General features: G+C 43.6%; 2 protein-coding genes across 3 annotated transcripts in view; one reads left to right on the forward strand and one right to left on the reverse strand.

Moving 5' to 3' along the window:
* The window catches only part of adgra3 (adhesion G protein-coupled receptor A3), a 121315-nt gene that overhangs the window by 72781 nt on the left and 27926 nt on the right, over positions 1 to 20608 (forward strand). Inside the window, exon 1 of one of the 2 annotated variants that reach the window (XM_085806376.1) lies at positions 18869 to 19927. The exons of the other annotated variant lie outside the window; for it this stretch is intronic. Coding sequence (XP_085662502.1) covers positions 19716 to 19927 — 212 coding nt within the window. The 5' untranslated portion in view covers positions 18869 to 19715. Of the gene's footprint in view, positions 1 to 18868; positions 19928 to 20608 lie in introns of those variants that run through there. 2 annotated transcript variants of the gene reach the window in all.
* gba3 (glucosidase, beta, acid 3) lies at positions 13042 to 17338 on the reverse strand. Its single transcript, XM_085759660.1, is given in 6 exon segments — positions 13042 to 13677; positions 14864 to 14987; positions 15476 to 15721; positions 15723 to 16276; positions 16411 to 16635; positions 17184 to 17338. Coding segments are annotated over 6 exon segments (1479 nt in total). The 5' UTR covers positions 17311 to 17338; the 3' UTR covers positions 13042 to 13474.

The raw sequence follows: 20608 nt of genomic DNA on the forward strand, positions 1-20608 counted from the left end.
CCCACAAAGGCTCCATTGGCTCAAGGATAGAGCTGTTGATATATTGGTCTGGACACCTGCTTTGAATACCACTTCTGTTGAGTGGCATACTTGGCACACCGAACCCAAGGCCGCAGCTTTTACAGCGGTCAACCAACAAAGGAACGTCCTGTCCACAAGACCTGAACCATAAGTCTCAGTTGTGTTTGGCATGTTTAGCTTTAATCTCATACGTTGTGAATCATCTTACTGAATCGCCTTCCTATTTCTTCCACCTGGCGTACCATTCAGCCTGAGCATGATGATCTCAAGATTTTCAGTTGTTATTTTAATGTTTGCACTGTTTGCTCTGTTTTCTTACTGTCGTTTTTCCACATCTATTCTATTTTATCACTGACGCTCTCTAAACTCTGTACCCACCTATGTGTAGCACTTTAGTCGACTGCTGTCGTTTTAAATGTGCCTTAGAAATAAATCCTGACTTGACTTGACTATTTTCATTTCCACCCACCGTGTCTCTTACATATCCCTGCATTTCCTTTCTCGCCATCATTTCTTCCCTTATATTCCTCCTTTAGTAGACTATAATATCAAACTGTCTCACAAATCCTACTGAATTATAGACTTTCTGAGGGGTGTGTTGGTGTGTTAGGCAGCAAGACGCAGTTATAGCAGGAAATAAACAAGATGCCCACCAAATTGAAAAGAGGGGAGTTCCCCCGCTGTGCATTCAAATTGGTCGGCACAATTTGACAGGCCACTGTCGAGCACGTCTGTGGGATTAGAAGGCCTGGAGATGCAGTTTATTTGTGTCCGCCCACTCACAGTATATCTTCACTTTTGTGCAGAGCTTATCATCCCCTTCCTCAACTATTGCTGTCATCCTACTCCGCTATTAGTGGCTGCAGAACTTCTGTCAGGAAGCACTGACCCTGAAGTCATTGCTGCTTTTGATGTGATCCTTCTCTGTCATTGTTGGTTCAAACAATCAAAGTTGGGGATATATCCCAGAGATTATCCACACAGCTTGACAGCCACTCGGTTAAGTTGCATAATGTTAAAATTTGTAGTGTGGATCTGTGTTTTAGTTTTCCAGTAACATAATCTTATAAATGCCTTCACCTTGCTTGTATTTTTCTTGGACATGTGTCTCCAGTAATCAGCATTATAATAAGTTTGTTGTTTGTTGTGTATCTTTTCTCCCAAAACCAGTTAATAGTCGTGAAAACCATCAAAAAGCATTACTCTCACACAATCTTCTCCTCCTTCCTCCAGCTGTGAATAGTGCTGCACAAACACACAATCACCCCTCCTCCTCCATGCAGCCTCCGTTTTCCACGGGATCGCTGGACGCCAAACAGGCAAGAAAAATGACCAGCATGCTCTCCTTACTCCCCTGAGAAGTGAGTCCTACACAGAGGGATGTGGCTATTACTTATCATCATCAAAAAGTGCTTGTTTGGTGATAATAAGGGCCTGGGATAGAAATCTCAGCTAAAGGGAGGGAGGGGACTACCTGAAGTAGCAACGGAGGAATCCTTCCTCTGCTTAGCCAAGCATTTTTTTTTTTTTTTTTTTGCCTCTGTAAAACGGTGGGTCTGCTCTAAGACCCAGCTTAGCCCAGAAATAGAGGAAGATAGGAAAAACTGTTATTAGCCATGGTTAGAAGGACGGAATAAGATAAAGAATAACAGACAACAACTTGAAATGTGCTTACTGTGCAAGAGAGAATCGCCAGGGAATATGGAGAGAGGGTATAATAAAGCATTAGGTTGTAGAGCCTTGTTTTTATCTAATATTTGCGTGTCTGCTTTGATAAACAGGAAATATTGCTTATACGTAATATTGCTTCTGACAGAAAAGCTGTCAATTTGTGGAGCGCACCTGAAGGACTTAGAATGAAAGGCTTTTGAGTGAACAAGCTTTATTGTGTATTGTATCCGTGTGTACTCCAGTATTCAACCTGAGGCATGGGCACGGTGCTAATAGCAACATTGAGCCCAAAGGGAAAGTAACAGCACATAAATTTCCATCTACATCTTTTTTCTTTTTTTCTTTTTTACAGTGGGTCAGGAGGACCGTGCCCCCTGGGGGAAGCAGGAGAGCTCACAATTCAACATGAAACATAACTCATGTCATGCAACGTGGGGAGAAAGTTCATGCAATACATAAATTTGGGGTCATATGTTACAGTTCCAGCAGGGGTCACACTCGATAATAGCCCAATTGCGATGCAGGGGCTAGCGGGCCTTATCTGTAAAAGTTCTCAACAGCCCAGCGCACGGCTCCTGGCCCGCCTCTGCAAGCAGCACACGTTCCTTGTTTGTTTTATCTATCGCCATTCAGCTATTTGAGTTTGACACTAGGTTCATGACCACTTCAATTCACCTCCTGGTATCTGATGATTCCGTCGCTCACACTCCTCTAATGTATTCTGAAGAGAGAGGAGATACGTGTTGGAGAAAAGGCACACGTCCCATCTGATTACAGGGTCCTCTCTGACGAATCCTGGCGCAATGGACATCTGGACTGTATCAAAAGGTGCTTTCCTCCGCACCAGTGAGATTAATCAGAAGAGGACTTTATTGTTAACACAAACAGTCAAGGCAGAACCCAAATAATTATTCATTGCAGTTATTCACTCTTTAATTTTTTGGCAAACTTCGTCAGCAGTGTCCTTTTTTAGGCTTTTTATAACGTTACGATAAATTATAGGTGAAGGGGTGGGACTGGGAATTTAAAAAAAGACAGATTTCCCTTTAAAAAGCTGAATAGAAGAGAGGAAAATCAAGAAGGAAAGAGACTCTTTGGTTTGCGCTGACAGAAATACTTAACCTGCCACAAGCGTTTCTCCATTTTGTGCAAGTTTCTCCAGTGGTCACAAGCAGTAAAGCGATACCTGAGGGACAGAGGGGAGAGAGAGGAAGAAAAATTGAGAGAATGAAATAAATATCTATTTAAAAATAGCCTCTCAGCATGGCAAGGAGAGATTTGAAGATATTATCCTCAAAGGCTGCTGTGAGTGAGGCTGGGAGAAGGGAAGGCTGTCTACAGTGAAATATGAAGGGCACATACGCCCTGACAGCCTATGGCTTTTCCTGATACTGCCAACACCAACCCACTGGAGTGATCCATAGACTCTTTGTGGAGACTTGCGATATAAATGCTGAGGGCTAGATGTTGAAGATCCTCAGCTCGCTGCCGCCCAGCCCTCCCTCGTCATCCGTCGCCATCGCATTGCTCGCCGCATGGGGAGAATTTGTTATGTTCCCTCTCGTACGCCTGCCTCAGAAACATCAGGACGTCGGACAGGGGGCAAGTCGACTGACTTGTCCTTGTCCCTTTTCAATTTGACAAGGCAAGCAGCCTTGGGGACTTTCCAGTCTATTTTCAAATTGACCATTTATAATCAGTTTTCTAAAGGAGAAAGAGAAGGGGTGGAGGAGTCGGGCCGGCCCTGTGTTGCTGTGGAAGGTATAGAGCTGGGGGTTGGGAGATGATAATACAACAGCATGTTGTCAGATGTGTCAGCAGGTAAGATGAATGAAGAATAGGGAGTGGGTGCATAAAAGGGAATGCACGGCAGGGAATTGACCTCTATTCAAAAAAGAAGAGGAGGGGAAAAAAAGGGAAAGAAATCTATATCTTCAAGCAAATAAACATATACAGCCTCTCTTTGAAATATGCACCACCTCTCCATGAACCCAAATCAGAGGGAAAAGTTGTGCTGGCAGTGGCTAAAACCTTCCAGAGAGAAGAGAGAGACACCCGTTGTCCATTTTTTGACGCCGATGTGGCTGCATATATCAGCGCCTGCAAGGTCAGGCCGACTCGGGCGTGGCAAGCGTGGCGAGGGCCCCAGCCCGGGAGGCGTTACAGCATTCTGTCACACTGCTTGCTCCACCGCCACCACACGATGACATTTCCACAAGATGGCTCTTCTGAATTATGCGGCCCAGCGGAAGGGTAAGAAGGGAAAGGGGGGAAAAAAAGCTCATTTTCTGGGTGTCTGCATCCGACCTGAAACCACCACTTGTTTTCATCAGCGCCTTTTGCCACTTATGCAAAACGATGTGCAGGGTAATAGGGGAACAATCAAGCTGGCCCACTGCTCCTGTTCTCCATACCACAGCCACTTCTCTCTCTTTGGGGTGGAACGACATGTGTCACCTCCACACTGGCCCCCATCCTCCCTAAATTAATCCCAATTTGGCCATCAAGCGCCGGGCCATCCAAAGGGGCAGGCGGCAAGTAATTGACATTCTCAGGTGCATGAGTTTTGTTTATGTAGTAACGCTGAGCCAAGGCCTTTCACCGTGGATGACAGCGGACCCCGTCTGCATACACCACTTGATTTGGGAGCCCTGCATGAGTGACTGCTCAGCAGCCCGTGGCCCTGTGGCATTTCAGCAGAGGACATTTCAGTAAAGATCGCCTCAGGTGTCAAACGGCTTGGAAGGTGCACACGGCAGCTGGAGGTCGTTTGTCCAAGGCATTGATTCCACCGTGACCCCATCGCTCTCTCTAGCTATTGATCCATCCCCCAAGACCCCTATACATTGCCCATGCCACACTGGGGAATTAGAGCTCAGGCGTCAAAGTGGCCTACCCGTAAAGGAAAGAATGGCAAATTTTCAATAGGACGTCACACATCACTATATGAAATAGGCATTCTGCCGGCCACTTACCTCTGAGGTCATTCCAACGATACGCAGAGTCCATTTTGGTTATTGGGATTCCATGAATGTGGGGAGTGGGGAGTTTATAAACATGAGAGCATGCTGGGTGAAGGGACTGACCGTAAGTCATTACAGATGGGGGGTTCTCTGTGTGTGCATGCATGTGCGTGTGTGTGTGTGTCTGTGTGGAAGTGGGGTTGCTGGCACTCGTACATGGAATACCCTTTCCTAAATGCTTTCCTAGGCAGATCTCCCATGCCTTTTAGCATGTCACCCAGGGCCATGAATCACCATTACGGCACCTACATTTTTACCTGGGCACCTCCAAGGCTTTTTCATTAGGGTAAAAGGGACCCCAGGCAGGCATGGACAGGGTTGTGGAGGGGGTTGGCTGTGTTTGTGAAAGGGAGGGTCAGGGATTTGGGTTGGGTGGGTTAATTACAATAACAATGGGGGCGGCCAAAAAAAAAAAGGAAGAAAAAAAAAACCGCCATGGCAAGGCTGAGCTGCTCTCATTTGTTTCAATAAGGTAAATTGATTCTTATGTCCTCTGGTGCCATTTGCATCGCATCCATTTAGTGCGCACCTCTCGTCCCGCTCTCCTCCCACCCGCCGCCACCTCCTCCTCCCCCTCCATTCACTTCACGTGCAGAGGGCAAGACAACATCAATGAGGACGCATTGATCTTTCCAGACAGCAGACGCATAAGAGCGCTCGGACGTACATCCACACACATTCATACATTCATACATACACCTGTGCATGGACGTGCATAAAGGTACATGCATGCACATGTGGAACATACATGTGTCTACTAATGAAGAGATTCATTCAAGGCTTCCTCAGTTCTCTTCAAACTACGTGATAAATACCTGACAGAGACTGGTCTGAATCAACGGGAAAGAGTTGAGCTCTTGCCCCTGGCTCATTCCTTTTTTTTTGTTCCCCTTTAGAATTATGGAAATATTTTATTGAGACCGACTATAAAACAACAATAAGTTAGAAATACAACAGGCCAGGTGGATTTCATTGAAATAATGCTGTAATGATGCAGGTTGAATTGATCAAAGTTAGTGTGGTTTTTGAATCTATAACTCCCCCGCTACGACAGTGAACTTTAGAGCATTTTCTGGACTTTTTGTTTGCTTGATGAGCATCACTTGTTTTTCTTTTGCTGTCCGAGTCTCATTAGTATGACTGGAGCGAAGGCTCTTGTTTGTTTTTTATTTATTTTTTTATATTTCTACTTCACATTCCCCTCCTGCAACTCATCAATGCCATCTCCATTCAAAGTGCCAACCTGCAAAATCTAACTTAGTTTTCATTGTTATGCAGCCCATGAGGCACCTGATCCATCTCGTCTACGCTGCTGTGCCCAATAGCCGCTGTATTGCTCAGAGGCACGGTCAAGTGAATGCAGCACTGCCCGGTGGCCTCTAACCCAGCCTTAAGTCAGGGTGGTATCCATCTCAACTTCCTCACTACCTGCCTGCCAGCCTGCCTGTCTGCCACAACCCCCTCCTCCCCCCTTCCCTTTGGTACAACACACTGTCTGGTGCTAACACTTACACACTCCCATCATCAGTCACCGTCAGGGCAGATAGCGGCGGCCGTCAGGCAGATGAGTGACGAGTGGGCCTGCTACCTGAGCGCCTGCATGACAATGGGCCTGTGGGCTGAGATAGAGAGACAAAAGCTGCAAGCCCGCCACACACAAGCGTAACACAACACACCAGCTGATCTTTATTGTCTGCCGTACAATTAGCCGTCAGCCAGCGACATGTAAAGATGCGCTACACAATGCTCCCAACCTAGTAACACGTAATTGAATACCGTGCTTAAGTGGATCAACGCGAGTCAGCTCTGGAAAAAAACTTTTCACCTGCCATAATTACAGCAATGTTCTGACACTAGGTTTGATCACACAAGCAGAGAAGTCAAAATACTGTCTGCGTTGATCCAAACCAGTTAAAATCAAGCTAATGCACGTCCATATAACAGGGAACAAAAAGAAGCGGCATAATGATTATGCATCTAATCCAGTCATTATTGCAGTTTCAGCATAACAGCGTTCAACACCTCCTTCAAGATGACAACACTCCAGAAGGCTTACTCCCCAGTTAATACCATAACTTAAAATATATATTACAGAGCTGCTAAAGTTATCACAACCACCCCCTTGAATCAGCAATAAGCAAATCCCATTAAATCCCCTTTAATTGGGCCTCATTCAGGCAAATCCTGACTGCTTGTGAACAATATAAAAATATAGATTCTAATGACTTCAGGGAGGTGGAAAGACTTTGCATGTTAGACTCATCAATAGCTTTTTCCTCTATTTCCTGACACACTCGTGCATGCTGCAAATGTGGGATGGTTACAGGCCAGGAGAGTGCACTCGCCTCCTGAAGCTCCATTTGCAGGTTTACACAAGCAGACATTGTTCCCAGGCTTGCTTGCATTTGACTCCCCGGAACACACAGGCGCAGTCGCTCAGACGTACGCTCCCGAGTATGCCACAAGATTTATAACAGTAAAAGTCTCCCCAAAAGACATTGAAACGCACCAACCATTTCACGAGCAGCCTTGAACTCTGGCTGATCTGCTATTTGTTACCTCGAGCACTTGGCAAAACAAAAACGGCTATAGCCCAAACACTTGAAAGGGTTTATTGCTCATGTTGCCCACAAGTTCAGTGCTGTCTGGCTGAAACAAACCCTCGCAGTTAAGCTTGCTAGACAACAAACCGAGAATACCTTGATCCAATTAGAAACACAGGCTTATTTGCTCAAGTATAAATACTTAAATTGGTAACACCAGCAGGTAATTATTAAAGTCCCCCAAGCTGCCCCCTGCAGAATGCTTGTGTTGCATCTAGAAAAAGAGTGAGCACAACAATTGAGTTACAGGTTTGGGCACCAAAGGATGCTGATTATGGTAATCCAACAATGCCAAAGCTCTATTGTATGTCACAGACTTTTGTTACAAACTCATGACCTTATTAACCTTCCTAATCCTCAACTGGGTACTCATGATAAGGGGCTTACAAGCACACAAGCATGCACATGCACCCAAACACTCTCACTTTGATGCCTGGCAAACACTTTGGAAGCCATATCCACCTGATTTATCCTGCACACCTGAGGTTCTGTGCATAATATCAGCACAGGCCCTTGAGTCATCCGACACAATTAAACGCTCTCCCTTAGATCAACAGCGAAAAGAAAGAAAGTGGATGGCGGCGTTTGGAGCAGAGGGCCCTCCCAGTGTGGGCACATGAGAAAGCAGGTCTGATTGGTATTAAGTGGTGAGATTAAAAAGCCATCTCATAGGTCAGGTCAGCTGGTGTTCATTTGAATGCATTACCAGGGTCCGAGGCTAGATAATTCTCTCATTAGCGCCACTCAAACCCTGAGTGACAACACGGGTGAGAAGGGAGCATGTCGTACAACACTTAGAGTTAATTAGTCCGCGCGCACTGTTGCTCTGCGCCCCATGCGTCCGCTCTCGCCTCTTCCTCTTGAAATGGCTTGAACTTAAAGCGGCTGCAGTTAATCAAAGATGAGCTGTGGGGTTTTCCAAAGGAATCACTTGTTTCAGGAAATACCTGAAATACCTTTTTTTTTTTTTCAAAGTCCAAAAAAAAGGTGCTCTTTCATAACGTGCTGTTAATGATGTGGGATTCTCTTTCACTGCACTACCATTTGTCTGTTTTCTTATTTTGACCACTTGAGCCTTATTTTTTATTGATTTGCCCATCTGTTTTTTTTAATACTTGTACAAACCAGAGTAGAGATCCGGGAACATATCGAGCTTCAGTTAAGTTTGAATGGGGAAAGAAACGTGAGCAGTCAGACTGTAAACAAGATGAGATGTTATCTAATCCAGGATTATCCAAAGTAGAAGTAAACTAATTTGGTAAACACACTCTCTCCATATCACAGCTGCAAATGTCTTTAGCTCGTGTTAGCTAAACTGTCGAAGTGGCAAATCACAGCAGAGGTTGTGAAGCAGTTCAATGTGTGATCAAGAACCGATTCACCTCTCAAATGGATGATCCACTTCAGTCCAAAATCAGTGTGGCAGTCAGACATGACAGGAAGTGATGTAGAAAATCGGACAACAAGGCTGAAAAAGTTATTCACCTAGTTGTCTGTTTTGTTGCTGTGCAAGGTTGTTGCTTATGATTAGGTGATATTTAGGAAATAATCCCTCATTGCATGAAAACTGTTGATGCATAAGTATGCTGTTTTTGTAAAGTGCGATGGATCTTTACAGCAGGTGGTTTGGCTCAACACCATTTCGGTAACCCAGGTCTTAATATTTTTGTGTTTCCAGCGCCGTCACAGTACGCACATAACTGGAATAGTGCCTGAAATCTGTGATTGAAGGAGGACATTGAAGGCCAAGGGAAATGGGGAATGAAGCCTCTGCAGCAAGTTGCCCCCTGTATTTCTTTCATTATTTTCAGACAGATAAGACCCACAGGTAACCGTTTTCTCTCTCTAAAGTTTCAGAGGAGATTTAGAGAAGATGGATTTTTCCATTCTTTCTTTGTTGATGACATTGTGTTTGCATATTGGGAGCATAAGGTTATATCCACATCATTAGTCTCTCTGCTTGGATCCAGGCCTGATAACTACACCGCCATCGCAGTTATATTCACTTCGGTTCTAAAGGTTCCATAAATTGTCTCTCTCCCTTTCTCGCTTATGTTCACTCACACTCCTACCACGGTTCCCATGAGACACCGCGCTTGGCTCATTGGCCACCACACACACGCACACGGAGGGGGGTTCTCTCTCACCACCACCGCTGGGCTTACCCACCACCCACCACACCAGCACACAGAGCCTGAATACCAATCTCTGCGTGTGCCCCCTCCCCATCACCGCCCCCAACCGAGCGCACAGGGTTAGCTGAATATTCTAGGAGCTTTCAATTTTTCAGACGGGTCTGCGAACTCCCTCCCATCACGTGGCGCCATCACACTCAAGGGAGTTAGATTTTCAACAGTCGTTAGCAGGGTCATCTGCAGTCCCTCAGGGAGGGACTTAAAATAAAAGATTTGAATTGCCTTTCTCTCTTTTTTATTCTCTTTTCGTCTCCCCGCTTTAGTTCTCTGTGTGGGTCTGTCATAATTCCACTTCCTGTCTTCCAGGCCTAGCAATATTCATCCCTCTCAATCTCGTCTCCGCCGCCAAATTCATCAATCAAAGACGAGGTCTTCCAAAGTGCTTTTTATAACTCTGATGTCACGCTTCTTATGCCACTGTCAAAAGTGGTGACAGAGCTTCAAACCGCTGGTTGTGCCACGGTAAGGCGTTTATCCACTTGTATAACGTACTGTAGTGCTCATACAGGATCAAATATGGGATGTGAGGAAAATGGCTTCCAGCTGAAAGAGAAAGAGAAGGAGGGGGTTGTGAGGAAGACGGAGGGGGAAAAATGAGAAAACATTTCTTCTTCTAACTCTTTTGCACTAATATGAATTCCCAGTGAAATGTCTCTCGAAGTAGGTCAATGGGATTTAGAAAGTTTGTGGTGTTTTTTTTCTCTCTCCCTCTCTCTCTCTCTCTCTCCCTCTCTCCTCATACTCTCTTGTCAATGGAAAATGAGCAATGCGATTAGGAGAGGGGAAGATGATGAGTTAGAGAGAGTGAGTGAAAAAGAGTGAGCCAAAGAAAGGGAACGACAGAAGACAGGCTGATGGTGGTTTGGGCCTCTCGCGGGTCCCTCACCAGCTGACTGAGAGACCCAGACAAAGAGCGAGAGTGAGAGGAAGGGGAAGAGAAAGATTTGTATCTGCGCTCTAGAGGCAGGGAGTGGCTGATGTCTCTTCATCTTGATATTGAAGCAACAATCTAATTATACTATTTCTCCAGGGAATATGCATGTGAGGGTAATCAGTAGATAGAAAAAGGTAATTATTTGCCACAAGTCGTACCCTTTGCACCTGTAAGCACTGCGCCGATACCCGAGATTGTGATTTCCCTATAATTCAGGATGAAGATAGTTTATTAGCAGCTAAATTATTTAGTTAATTTATATTAAGTAAATTAATTTCCTAGTTATTGAATATTTCATAGTGGCTGTCAAAATATAATGAGTTAAGTTTGGTCAAATACAAATGGGCCCCTCTTGGTAATTTGCCACAATGTTCCTCGGGGTAAATCTCCGCCAGTGAATGTGATTGAATGTTACAATTAAACGTACTAATTCATTGTCAAAAGCAACTTATCTATACACATGATATATTTGGCGCTTAATTGGAAAGCACATTTAGAAATGGTTTCTTCTATGACTTTCTACATCACAGCCCAATCAGAATAAATTCTGCCCGCTGTAATGAATTGCAGTTGAATATTCGTAGTTGGGCTATTAAAGAGACTGCAAGAGTGAATTATTTAAATGCTAATTAATGTTTTAAGCTTTCCAACCTGCAATAGGCACATATTATTCCTCGGTTCCCCACAAATGGCTAATTTCAACATTCCCTAAGTGCAGAGTAACTTCTTGCTCATATTTCATTCAATCAATTCAGCAGCAGTGGTGCTTCTTTCACCCATGCAGCTACCTCGAGCCAGTGTTAGAGGAAGATGGAATCCATCAATACTGGGAGACAGTTGGTGGAATTACTAATCAACTCTTAGCTGGGAATTCAGTTGCCCATAGGCAGCACTGATGAATCATGGGAAACATGCTTTCAAACCAGCTTCAGTTCAGATTTGTTGCCACAGGTAAAGCAGTTTTTGCTTTCCATGAACAACACGCTTGATTTGAAAGCCTTTTCCTTTTTTGCACACGTCTCTGACAAGTTGCACGTTACATCTCTTACTCTTGACTGGAATTGAATTGTGTTTTTCACTGAGTCGCTGTGATTCTGCAGAGATTTAAAGACCACCGGCGCTCTCTGACAAAGCCACAGATATTAGATGAACTTCATTAGCGTCGAAATAGTGCGAGATGTGGTTCAACTTTGTGTTCAAAGCAGCTGGCAAAGAAGTTCTAATGTGAGCGGCGGTGGCATTATTCATGCTTTCACAATAGCTTGTTATTCATCATAAGACAAAGGAGAATCTCACTCGGCTTGACATAGATGGAGGAGGGCCACAAGGGTATTATTCACATCTGTTGAAAACAGTATGCACAGCCAACTGGATGTCACGATACACCATGCTTATTAATGCATACAAAGTCTCCCAACACAGAATATAAATCACATTTTCCTTCACATCAGAGCATAAATATTAATTGTGTTAAATCTATGATGTATTGTGGTTAGGGAGTCGCTTTAGTTGTTTATTGTTACACCAACAGTATGCATTTTATTAATCAAAGCAGCACATCATGTAAAGTGCAGTACAGTGTAAAGTGAGCTGTTGGATTCAAAAAGTGTGGTTCCATCTGATACCACAAGGTGGCACTGTAGGCTCACAAACATGTCCTCAGTCCCTGGCTCACATTCTGTTAACTGATATTGAATTAATTTCATTAAACTTGATAACATTAGAAAGTAGGATATTGTAGTTGACAGTTTCTATCAGTCATGTGCACACGCTAATTCTAAGGCCTGATGAGCATTTACAGCTCTATAGGCTGAGTGCATCATGCAGAATTCAGTATAAATAATCGTGCACGAACGCACGCAATCAGCAGAAGACCTCTAGGAGACTTTTCGACTTGTTCCCTCTCCTCTCTCTTAAAGTCGAGAGTTTGCACAGCTGTCCGGGGGAACACAAATGGCATTCCGCTCTCTTCCTGTGGCAGGACATCTGTTGCTTTCAGCTGGCATCCCTTCTGAGTCTACTGAAGTGTGCCTCATGCAGCCTGGCAGCATTATAATAACTCAGCTGACTATTGCATTTCATCTAATGATGGGTCCTTACTGGTGTGACAGGTGAGCTGTTTTGTGCTCAAATGACAAAAAAATAAGGGCTGACTAAATGTTCCGTGATACTGTGATGTGATGTGATTTGATTTTCCGCGGTCTATCAAACAACTGAATCGATGCTAAACAAACCACAGCATTTTACTTAACCTTATGCGACACTCTTTGATCAGAACCTTAATCCCAAATAAAGAGGAGCTGCCTTAACCCTTAAGCCTGCATCACTACATCTGCAAACTTCCAGTCAACCTGAAAGCTCCAGCGTGCTCATGCTACCATGCACAGCTGCAGATATACAGCCGCCGCTCACTGCAGGAGGGAAGATGAGATCTTTGATAGCCTGCCAGAACATGTAGCTTAGGTGTAGATGCGTATGGTGCAAACTTTTATGGAGTCGTGTGACAATGCTATGATACACAATGCCACCGTCAATGTCAAAATAACTATTAAGCACTGACAAACAGTGGTTTTTTTGCATGTTTCTTCTGCAGCCCTGTCTTCCAGCTGCCTCGGCCCTCTGAATGAGGAGCTCTGCCCTCTCTCCATAAAGCTCCTTGTGCACATTGCCAGGGAATTGGACAGAATATAATACTAACTTACATTGCAGTGAATCACCTGCCCATGTTCTTACATCCTCTGCTGAAGTCAGATTTCCTATAAAGACCTTCCACTAAGCTTGGTGGTTGGACTGTTCCCTGACCATTTTCTGAAATGAAAAGCGCTGAAAAGGCCATGATTGTGCTCTAAATTTTGGATGTAAAAGTGAATAGGAGCAGGTGCTTGGCTGGTTAGTTGAGCTGCACTGACTCATCTAATTTATATGAACAAGTGTGAAAGAAAGCAGCAATGCAGAACGTGCTGGTTTATCATGAATGTATTTTTTGTTTAAAGGCAGTAAAACTTTTTTTTTTTTACTCTTCAGTCATTATGCATCAGCTGCTTTCTTGTGCTTCATGATCATCTTTGCGTACTCCTGTCCACTCAGGTACATGGTTCGAGTCAGGTTTGCATCAGAGAAGTCCACGTGAAACAATCCAAAACGAACACTGAATCCATCGGCCCATTCGAAGTTGTCCAACAGTGACCATGCAAAATATCCGCGGACATTGGCCCCATCTTCTTCAATGGCTGTACAACAACACAAAGTTACAACATGATGAGATACTGTCATCTTGTGCATGGAATAGAAAAAGAAGCAAGAACCCTTTTTCTAAAACCCACGCCACGCTTTGATGGAGATAAATATCTAACTAAACCATGACTGCTAACATAACAAGTGACAAGATCAGCATCATAAAGTATTCTAAAAACGTATCCACTGAGAGCACCATGGTAATTCATACATTAACCCTCTCTATGACTTTAATGGATAAAGGCGGCATCTTCTAACATTTCCTTGGGCAATTAAAATTAATTAAATTATTTTTTCTTCTTCTTTAGCATGTTAACACATCACATTTAGAAAACTACAGGTTCAAGTAATAAATTATTAGTAATAAATAAAATAATTGGTCAAATTTTGCTGCATACTGGGCTGGCCCACTTTAACTCTGTCATCGCCTTTCTATATCCCTGGTAATAAAAAACACAGACTGGCCAGATGGTGGCGCCAAAACAAACAACTTTACATTTGGGGCAACTCCTCAATAAGAAGGCTTAAAATTAGAGCTAATATTCATTTTTGATATTGTTCATTACATGTAAATCATTGTATTTTCCCCTTTTTTGAATTTCAAGCAGTACATGCATACAAAATTCAAAATTCTGATCGGTGTCCATAGTCCACCAGTAATGTTGCTGTCATAGGTAAGTGAGACTAAACTGAATATTAATTAATAATTTAACATTAAAGTGAAGATGGTGTAGAAGCTTTCTAATCTAGTCATTCAAGTGTATTGTTATGAAGTCTGGGTTTTGTACATCATAAAATATCAGAGTATATTGGTGCACTTGACTCCCTCAGGCTGTCTTGGAAAGTGAGGTAAAATGGAAAAGTACTTGAAGCAACAGAAACCAGTATTTGCATATCATATTTGTGAGAGGCTGCTGGACCATCCAAATTGCCCCCTGGTTGCAAGAGGGCTCATGATGTCTCAAAGCACCTTTGGTCCTGCTAAATACTTGTATTACAGGAACAATTTGTCAGCCAGTATTGGCATTAGTAGATACTAGACTGACACAAAAATGTAACAGAGAATCTCTCCAAAATGCAGAATTAAAATAATTTCCCCCAGGCCTTAGCTCTACTAGTGTGTGCTAATGGGTATTTGCTTATTTTATTGCATTTCTCCAGTAGAGAATTACCAGCCTTTACCTTTAGCCACCTCAAGGATGGTGTCTTTGTAAAACTCTCTGCGCTGAGCATCATCAATCTGCAGCGGCCCAATCTGAGAGAAGCCATTCTCTGTGATGTAGATTGCTGGGTTGTTGAAAGTGTCCTGGAAAGTCATGGGGCAAATATTATTGTCAAACAAGGCATCACAGCTGTCAGACATTCCAGGGAGAGACAGATTGGTCTACAGTGTGCCGTTTAGCTGCATTTCAACGGTGCCAAGCTCAAACTAATGGCCTGTGACAAGTCACAACAGCAGGAAATTGCTCGTTTGCAAACACTTTTCAGCAAAGTAACTGTTTCATTCAATGTGACAGCACTAATGAAGCATCAGTGTGTTTCTGGAGGTGTTAAAAGGAGATTACTGCATACAAAATCAATAGTAAGACACTAAACAAATGTCAGAGTGTTCTCCTCGTTTGGTTAAAGGCGATTTGTCTTCTCGGTCAATTCAGTTTGATGCTAAGAGAGAAAAGAAAAATGACTTCACATTTCAACTGACTGAACGTACAGTCAAACTATAAGAGCCGTGTTTGAGGGACTTTTTAGTGACGTTAACTGGCTCTGAGATAAATGTTTTAGTAGAAGTTTCACCTTAATGTATTTAAGAAGTTTCCTCAAGCCACAGGGGACTACAGCCAGCCAAGACACCCCACAGATGGGCCAGGAAGGATCCAAAACTTCCTCCACATCTCGGTCGGTCTTCATACACATCTGTCCACATCCTCCTCCGGGCTTGACTTTGCGGGATGTGTAATAGTTCAATGCAAAGAAGTCAGCTGTGCCCAAAATGGCAGGTTCATCCTTTGAGAACCTCGGCAGTCTTGAGCTGCCGGATACATCCCAGCTTTTTACTTTGGGCGTCAATAGCGGATCTCATTATTTCTGGATAATCTCCAGTGACAAACACAGGCCAGGCAAACCACCCAAGAGTAAATGCGAGGTCACGTTCCGTAGCAGCGATGTCCCCCTTGCAATCTGGCCTCAACGGCTCCAACCAGTCACTGTTCAGGGCCAGGGAGACCGCACCCTTTTGATTTGACCTGAAGACGGAGTTGTAGCTGTGCCAGGCCATGGCGTGGCCACGCAGCATATTATGGCCTACCTGGTAAGCAGCGATCCCCGGTTCTTTCAACCCTGGAGCGTGGATGCCATCCTCGTGGCCCAGTTTGGCGCACACTTGCGGCTCGTTGATAGTGATCCAAAGTTTGACCCGGTCTCCAAATGTTTGGAAACAAAATTTGGCATAGCTGTCAAAGTGGGTCGCCAGAGCTGATGATTTCCAGCCACCCTGGTCTTGGAGAGCTTGTGGCAAGTCAAAATGGTAAAGTGTGACCATAGGTGTAACATTGCATGCCAGCAAGTCATCAATCACCTTGTTGTAGTACTGTACACCTGTTGAACAGTTAGGCAGCACTGTTGTTAATTGGTGATGTGGTAAAACAACACAGGAATTGTCTAACAAGCTTGTTTCATTATGTTACTCTGGATTTAGATCCAGCATGGCTCTGACAGGAATATGGAAATACCTTTTTGATTGACATGACGTGTGGTCCCATCAGGCAGGAGGCGGGCCCAGGAGAGAGACAGGCGATAGTGCGTTAGTCCAAGCCGCTGGATACACTCCAGGTCTTTGTCCCACAGCTCGTAGCTGTTACAGGCTACATCTCCGTTCTGCTCCTTAAACACTCTGCCTTTCTCATGACAAAACGTGTCCCAGATACTCGGTCCCTTGCCATCTGCCTGCCAGCCACCTCAACACACACACACACACACACACACACACACACACACACACACACACACACACACACACAAAAGTTGTTTAATTTCATAAAAGAAGGGAGGGTGTTGACTTAAAGAAAATCACTGTAATGTTTCTGCTGGGACTTTTATTAATTTGAGTCTCCTGAAGGCTCATACTCCAATAATCCAATATTACATTCAATGTTTTACCTTCTCTTTTTTGTGTCACAGTATGGTGACTTGTTCAACTTGTGCAGACTTAAAGTTATAACAATATAGTTATAATGGTCTGTTGGCCTATTACTATTCATGCAGAGTCTAGTTTGAGAAAATCACTGTTTTGTGTCTGAGTCTTTGTTTGAACTAGCTACATGGAGTGGGCACAACACCATGTGCAGTTTAGTGCCATGTAATAACAACCACAGCTGATGCTATCTCCAGATTGCATGGACAATGCAATGGCTATTGGCAAAAACCGCAAAAACACTCATGACAAATGGAAAACAGTTCTGAAACGAGTAGAATTGATCACAAAATCACTCCAATCATCACTTACCTTCTATTTGATACGCTGCGGTTCCTGCTCCCCACGCAAAGTCGCATGGGAACATGTTTTCGCAGAACTTTCGTCTAAACACGTTTTTGTATCTGAATAAAACCTTGTTCCAAAAAAATTCATACATTTAGTTTCAACTGCTCCTCCTCACGCATATCATGGATGTATTATGGATATCCTACAACCAGGAACCAAAGAGGAACTACTCCGAGATGTGACGTTTACGTACACGAATGCCACCTCAGAAATAGGAAAAGCATTGCTAACGGAGACGCATTAATGCAATATTTGTGTGATTGCTAGATATTCAGTGCAGCCATACATGCTAAGGATTAATAATAACCAGTCGCAATCGCTTGAATTACAGGGGTCAGTCCCTTGATTGTCTTTGAAAGTTATTATTACGACTCTACCGAGGAGCACTTGAAAGCAACACATTGGTACAATCCTGCGTGATGACGTCTCCGTGAGTTTGTGGCATAGAGTTTGTGGACGTCAAATTTTTCCCAACCCAATCTGTACAACTTTTGCTATTACCGTATGTCACTTTTTTTCTTTTCTTTTTTTTTTTCCAAATCTGCATTTCATAGAAAGCTCGCGCCACCAAAATCTTTTTTATTTTTTAGAGTGACTTGGGCTATTTGGAATAGCCTATGTGAAAATAAAATAACATTAAGCTGTTTCAAATGAATACAGCTTAACCACTTAACAAGTAGGCCAAGCCTTGTGAATTTCAGCCAGGTGTTCTCAAAATTTAACAGAAACACAGGGAGTCCTACATATTCTAACAGCTGGAAATGTATACAATAACTAAGTTCAGTGAATTCCTAAATTTCACCAGTGAATGATTTCTAATACAGTGGCTTTGGCCTTCAGCACAGCTACTGCCCCCCTGCATTCACTGTGACAGGAAGATCTCTGAATATCACAGTAGCTGCTTACTGCATTACAACAACATCCTGGGAGGACAAAAGAGGTTAAAGGTCGATCGTCAATGAACGTCAAGCCTCAGAGATCCTGAAAGCAAATAAAGACTAGTGCGGGTGAAAGCATTTAGCCCAAAGGCATAACTTCCCTGGCCTGTGATCACTTCAAAGCCATTCTTAGGTCCAGTTTTCTATAAGTGACTCACTCAACCTGATCATAACACAGAAAATGGAGTGGAAGGGTAAACAAATTTTCCTCATGTGGAAAGAGAATTTTTGCTCCTCAGGTTTGCTCCTCTTGTGACCTCTTTCTTCATGGCTATTGTATTGTAAACTCATTTAACCTTGTTAACCAAACAGAAAAGACAAGAGGTGGAAGAAGTCCTACACTGTAGTAAAAATAGTCTATCTAATACAAATAGGTAGCCTATTGTTTATTTCAATGAAAGCCCTGTTTGTACAAAAGACTATTCTTTACATAAAATAGCATTATTCTGGACATTATTATGTATTATAGCCTAACTGTGAAATAAATGGAGTGAAACAGACCATTTGCTTCCAAAACTCAATAAAAATCAGAGTTACCATACATTGAAAGTAGGGCCTGCTAAAGTTTTTAAATACAGACAACTAAATACAAACCTGCAGTAACATGTGTCCCAACAGCTTCCACCACTGCAGCCTGGAGACTATTGCAACTCAGCGGATGGCATGCCTCTGCTCGTGGTTTTATTCTGAAATCCAGACCGGAAGTGGTTTGAATTCCTGTAGACTTGACAATAGTGGAGCCCGGGGCAGGACCATGGGAAGAGGACTTCTCAATGGACACAGAACTAGTTTTGAAAACTTTCCAAAGACACCGGGGAACTAAAAGAGAAACAACGACTTGGGATACTTTTCTTTGAGTGGTGTCGAGTTTTTCACGTTGCTTTTTCCGGCATTTTTTTAAAGCACACTTTGAGCTGTAGAGGTGTTTTTGTACTTTGGTATTTTTTTCGAGTTATTTCCTGTTGCTGCCTAGAAAAACAGGGAATGGGAAGTTTACTCGCTCGCGTTTGTTTCAGTACATAGTCCAGTGGTTGGAATTGAAAGTATGTGTTGTGATAAAAAGCTTGGTCGCGTCCCCCGAAGTTAACGTGATAACCTGGGATGACTGCAGCCGCCTCCCGTGGAAAAGACAACACTGGGACTCGGACCCACGCTATGGCCAACAAAGAAAACCTCTCAACAACCGGGCAAGTGGTTTAATAACGAGCGAAATTACTCAGCATTTTACATTTTCGTGGATTAGAAGGAGTTGGAGGAAGTGAACACCACGCCACAATGGGAAGGGAATTATAAATGAGTCGTTTGGCAAACAAAGGAGGATACCTCTGTGGGACTGAATGCCGCCGAGCGAAGGGAAAGCCCTGCGAGAAATGGAGGAGGAAGGCTCACTGGAACCAAACAAGATACTGGCAAAGGTCGCATTTTTGTCTGGCTTTCGGGTCCCATTTTTATAACACAGCTACTTAAGTATCAGCCACGTATCTGTTGAAAAAAAGAAAGAGAAAAAAATCTTTCCCCTTTACCCATGCTGCGAGGGTTTTTTAGTGGCGTGTGAAAAATGAGGGTGGATGTGTTGCAGTTGCTTGTGGTTTTGCTGCCGAGTGTCGGGCTCGGCGGTGGCTCGGTGCTGGTGGGATCATCTGATTGCAAATCATATGATGAACGCTCGAAAAGCGCCGGGAAGTCGGCCGACAAGAAAGTGGTGTGCAGCAACATGGAGCTCCATCAGGTGTTACCCCCGGACTCCTTCCCCAACAGGACAGTCACACTGTGAGTACACACATACACACACACTCACACACACAGGCGCCTTTTACACTATTTTCATACGACACATCCTATCACACAAAACTTCCACCACTATTTCAACCTTTGTGTTGATAGCAGAATGTGAACTACATCCCCCAGACTCCCCCTCGTCTCTACTTCTAAATAGTTTATCAGGAGACCCAACAAGGACTTAGCCTACCTAAAGCATCTTTTATCTCGTGTTTAATTCTTCTAAATACACAGCTTACCTTGATTATTGACTGAATAAATGTGAGCATCACTTCCACACATACTTTTAGTGGAAAATTCCCCTATCAGAAAGTATTCCCAAAGATAAATATGGCATGACAAGTGGCACACCAGAGCTATATTAGTGTGTGCTCCATGTCAGCCATACATCATGCTTTCACAGCTGCATACTGTAATAGTGTACATGTAAACCCCATGTAACACTAACTGCCTGTCTTCCTGCAGTGTTGTGATTCATAACACAGGAAGACGCCTCTCTTACCATATCTCCAAGGCAATATAATGGATGTAAGGGCTCATTGCCTGTGATGCTTCTTTTTTTTTTTTTTTTTCCTGGCTGCAATGCACACCATCTGATGGAGTTGCATCCAGTTTCGGTAGCAACGTTATTGACAACACACTTGAGTGAGCCTCTCCAGCTGCCAGCCAGGA

This window comes from Trachurus japonicus, chromosome 18, assembly GCF_045865225.1.
Source record: "Trachurus japonicus isolate A0001 chromosome 18, Traja_1.0".
NCBI lineage: Eukaryota > Metazoa > Chordata > Actinopteri > Carangiformes > Carangidae > Trachurus > Trachurus japonicus.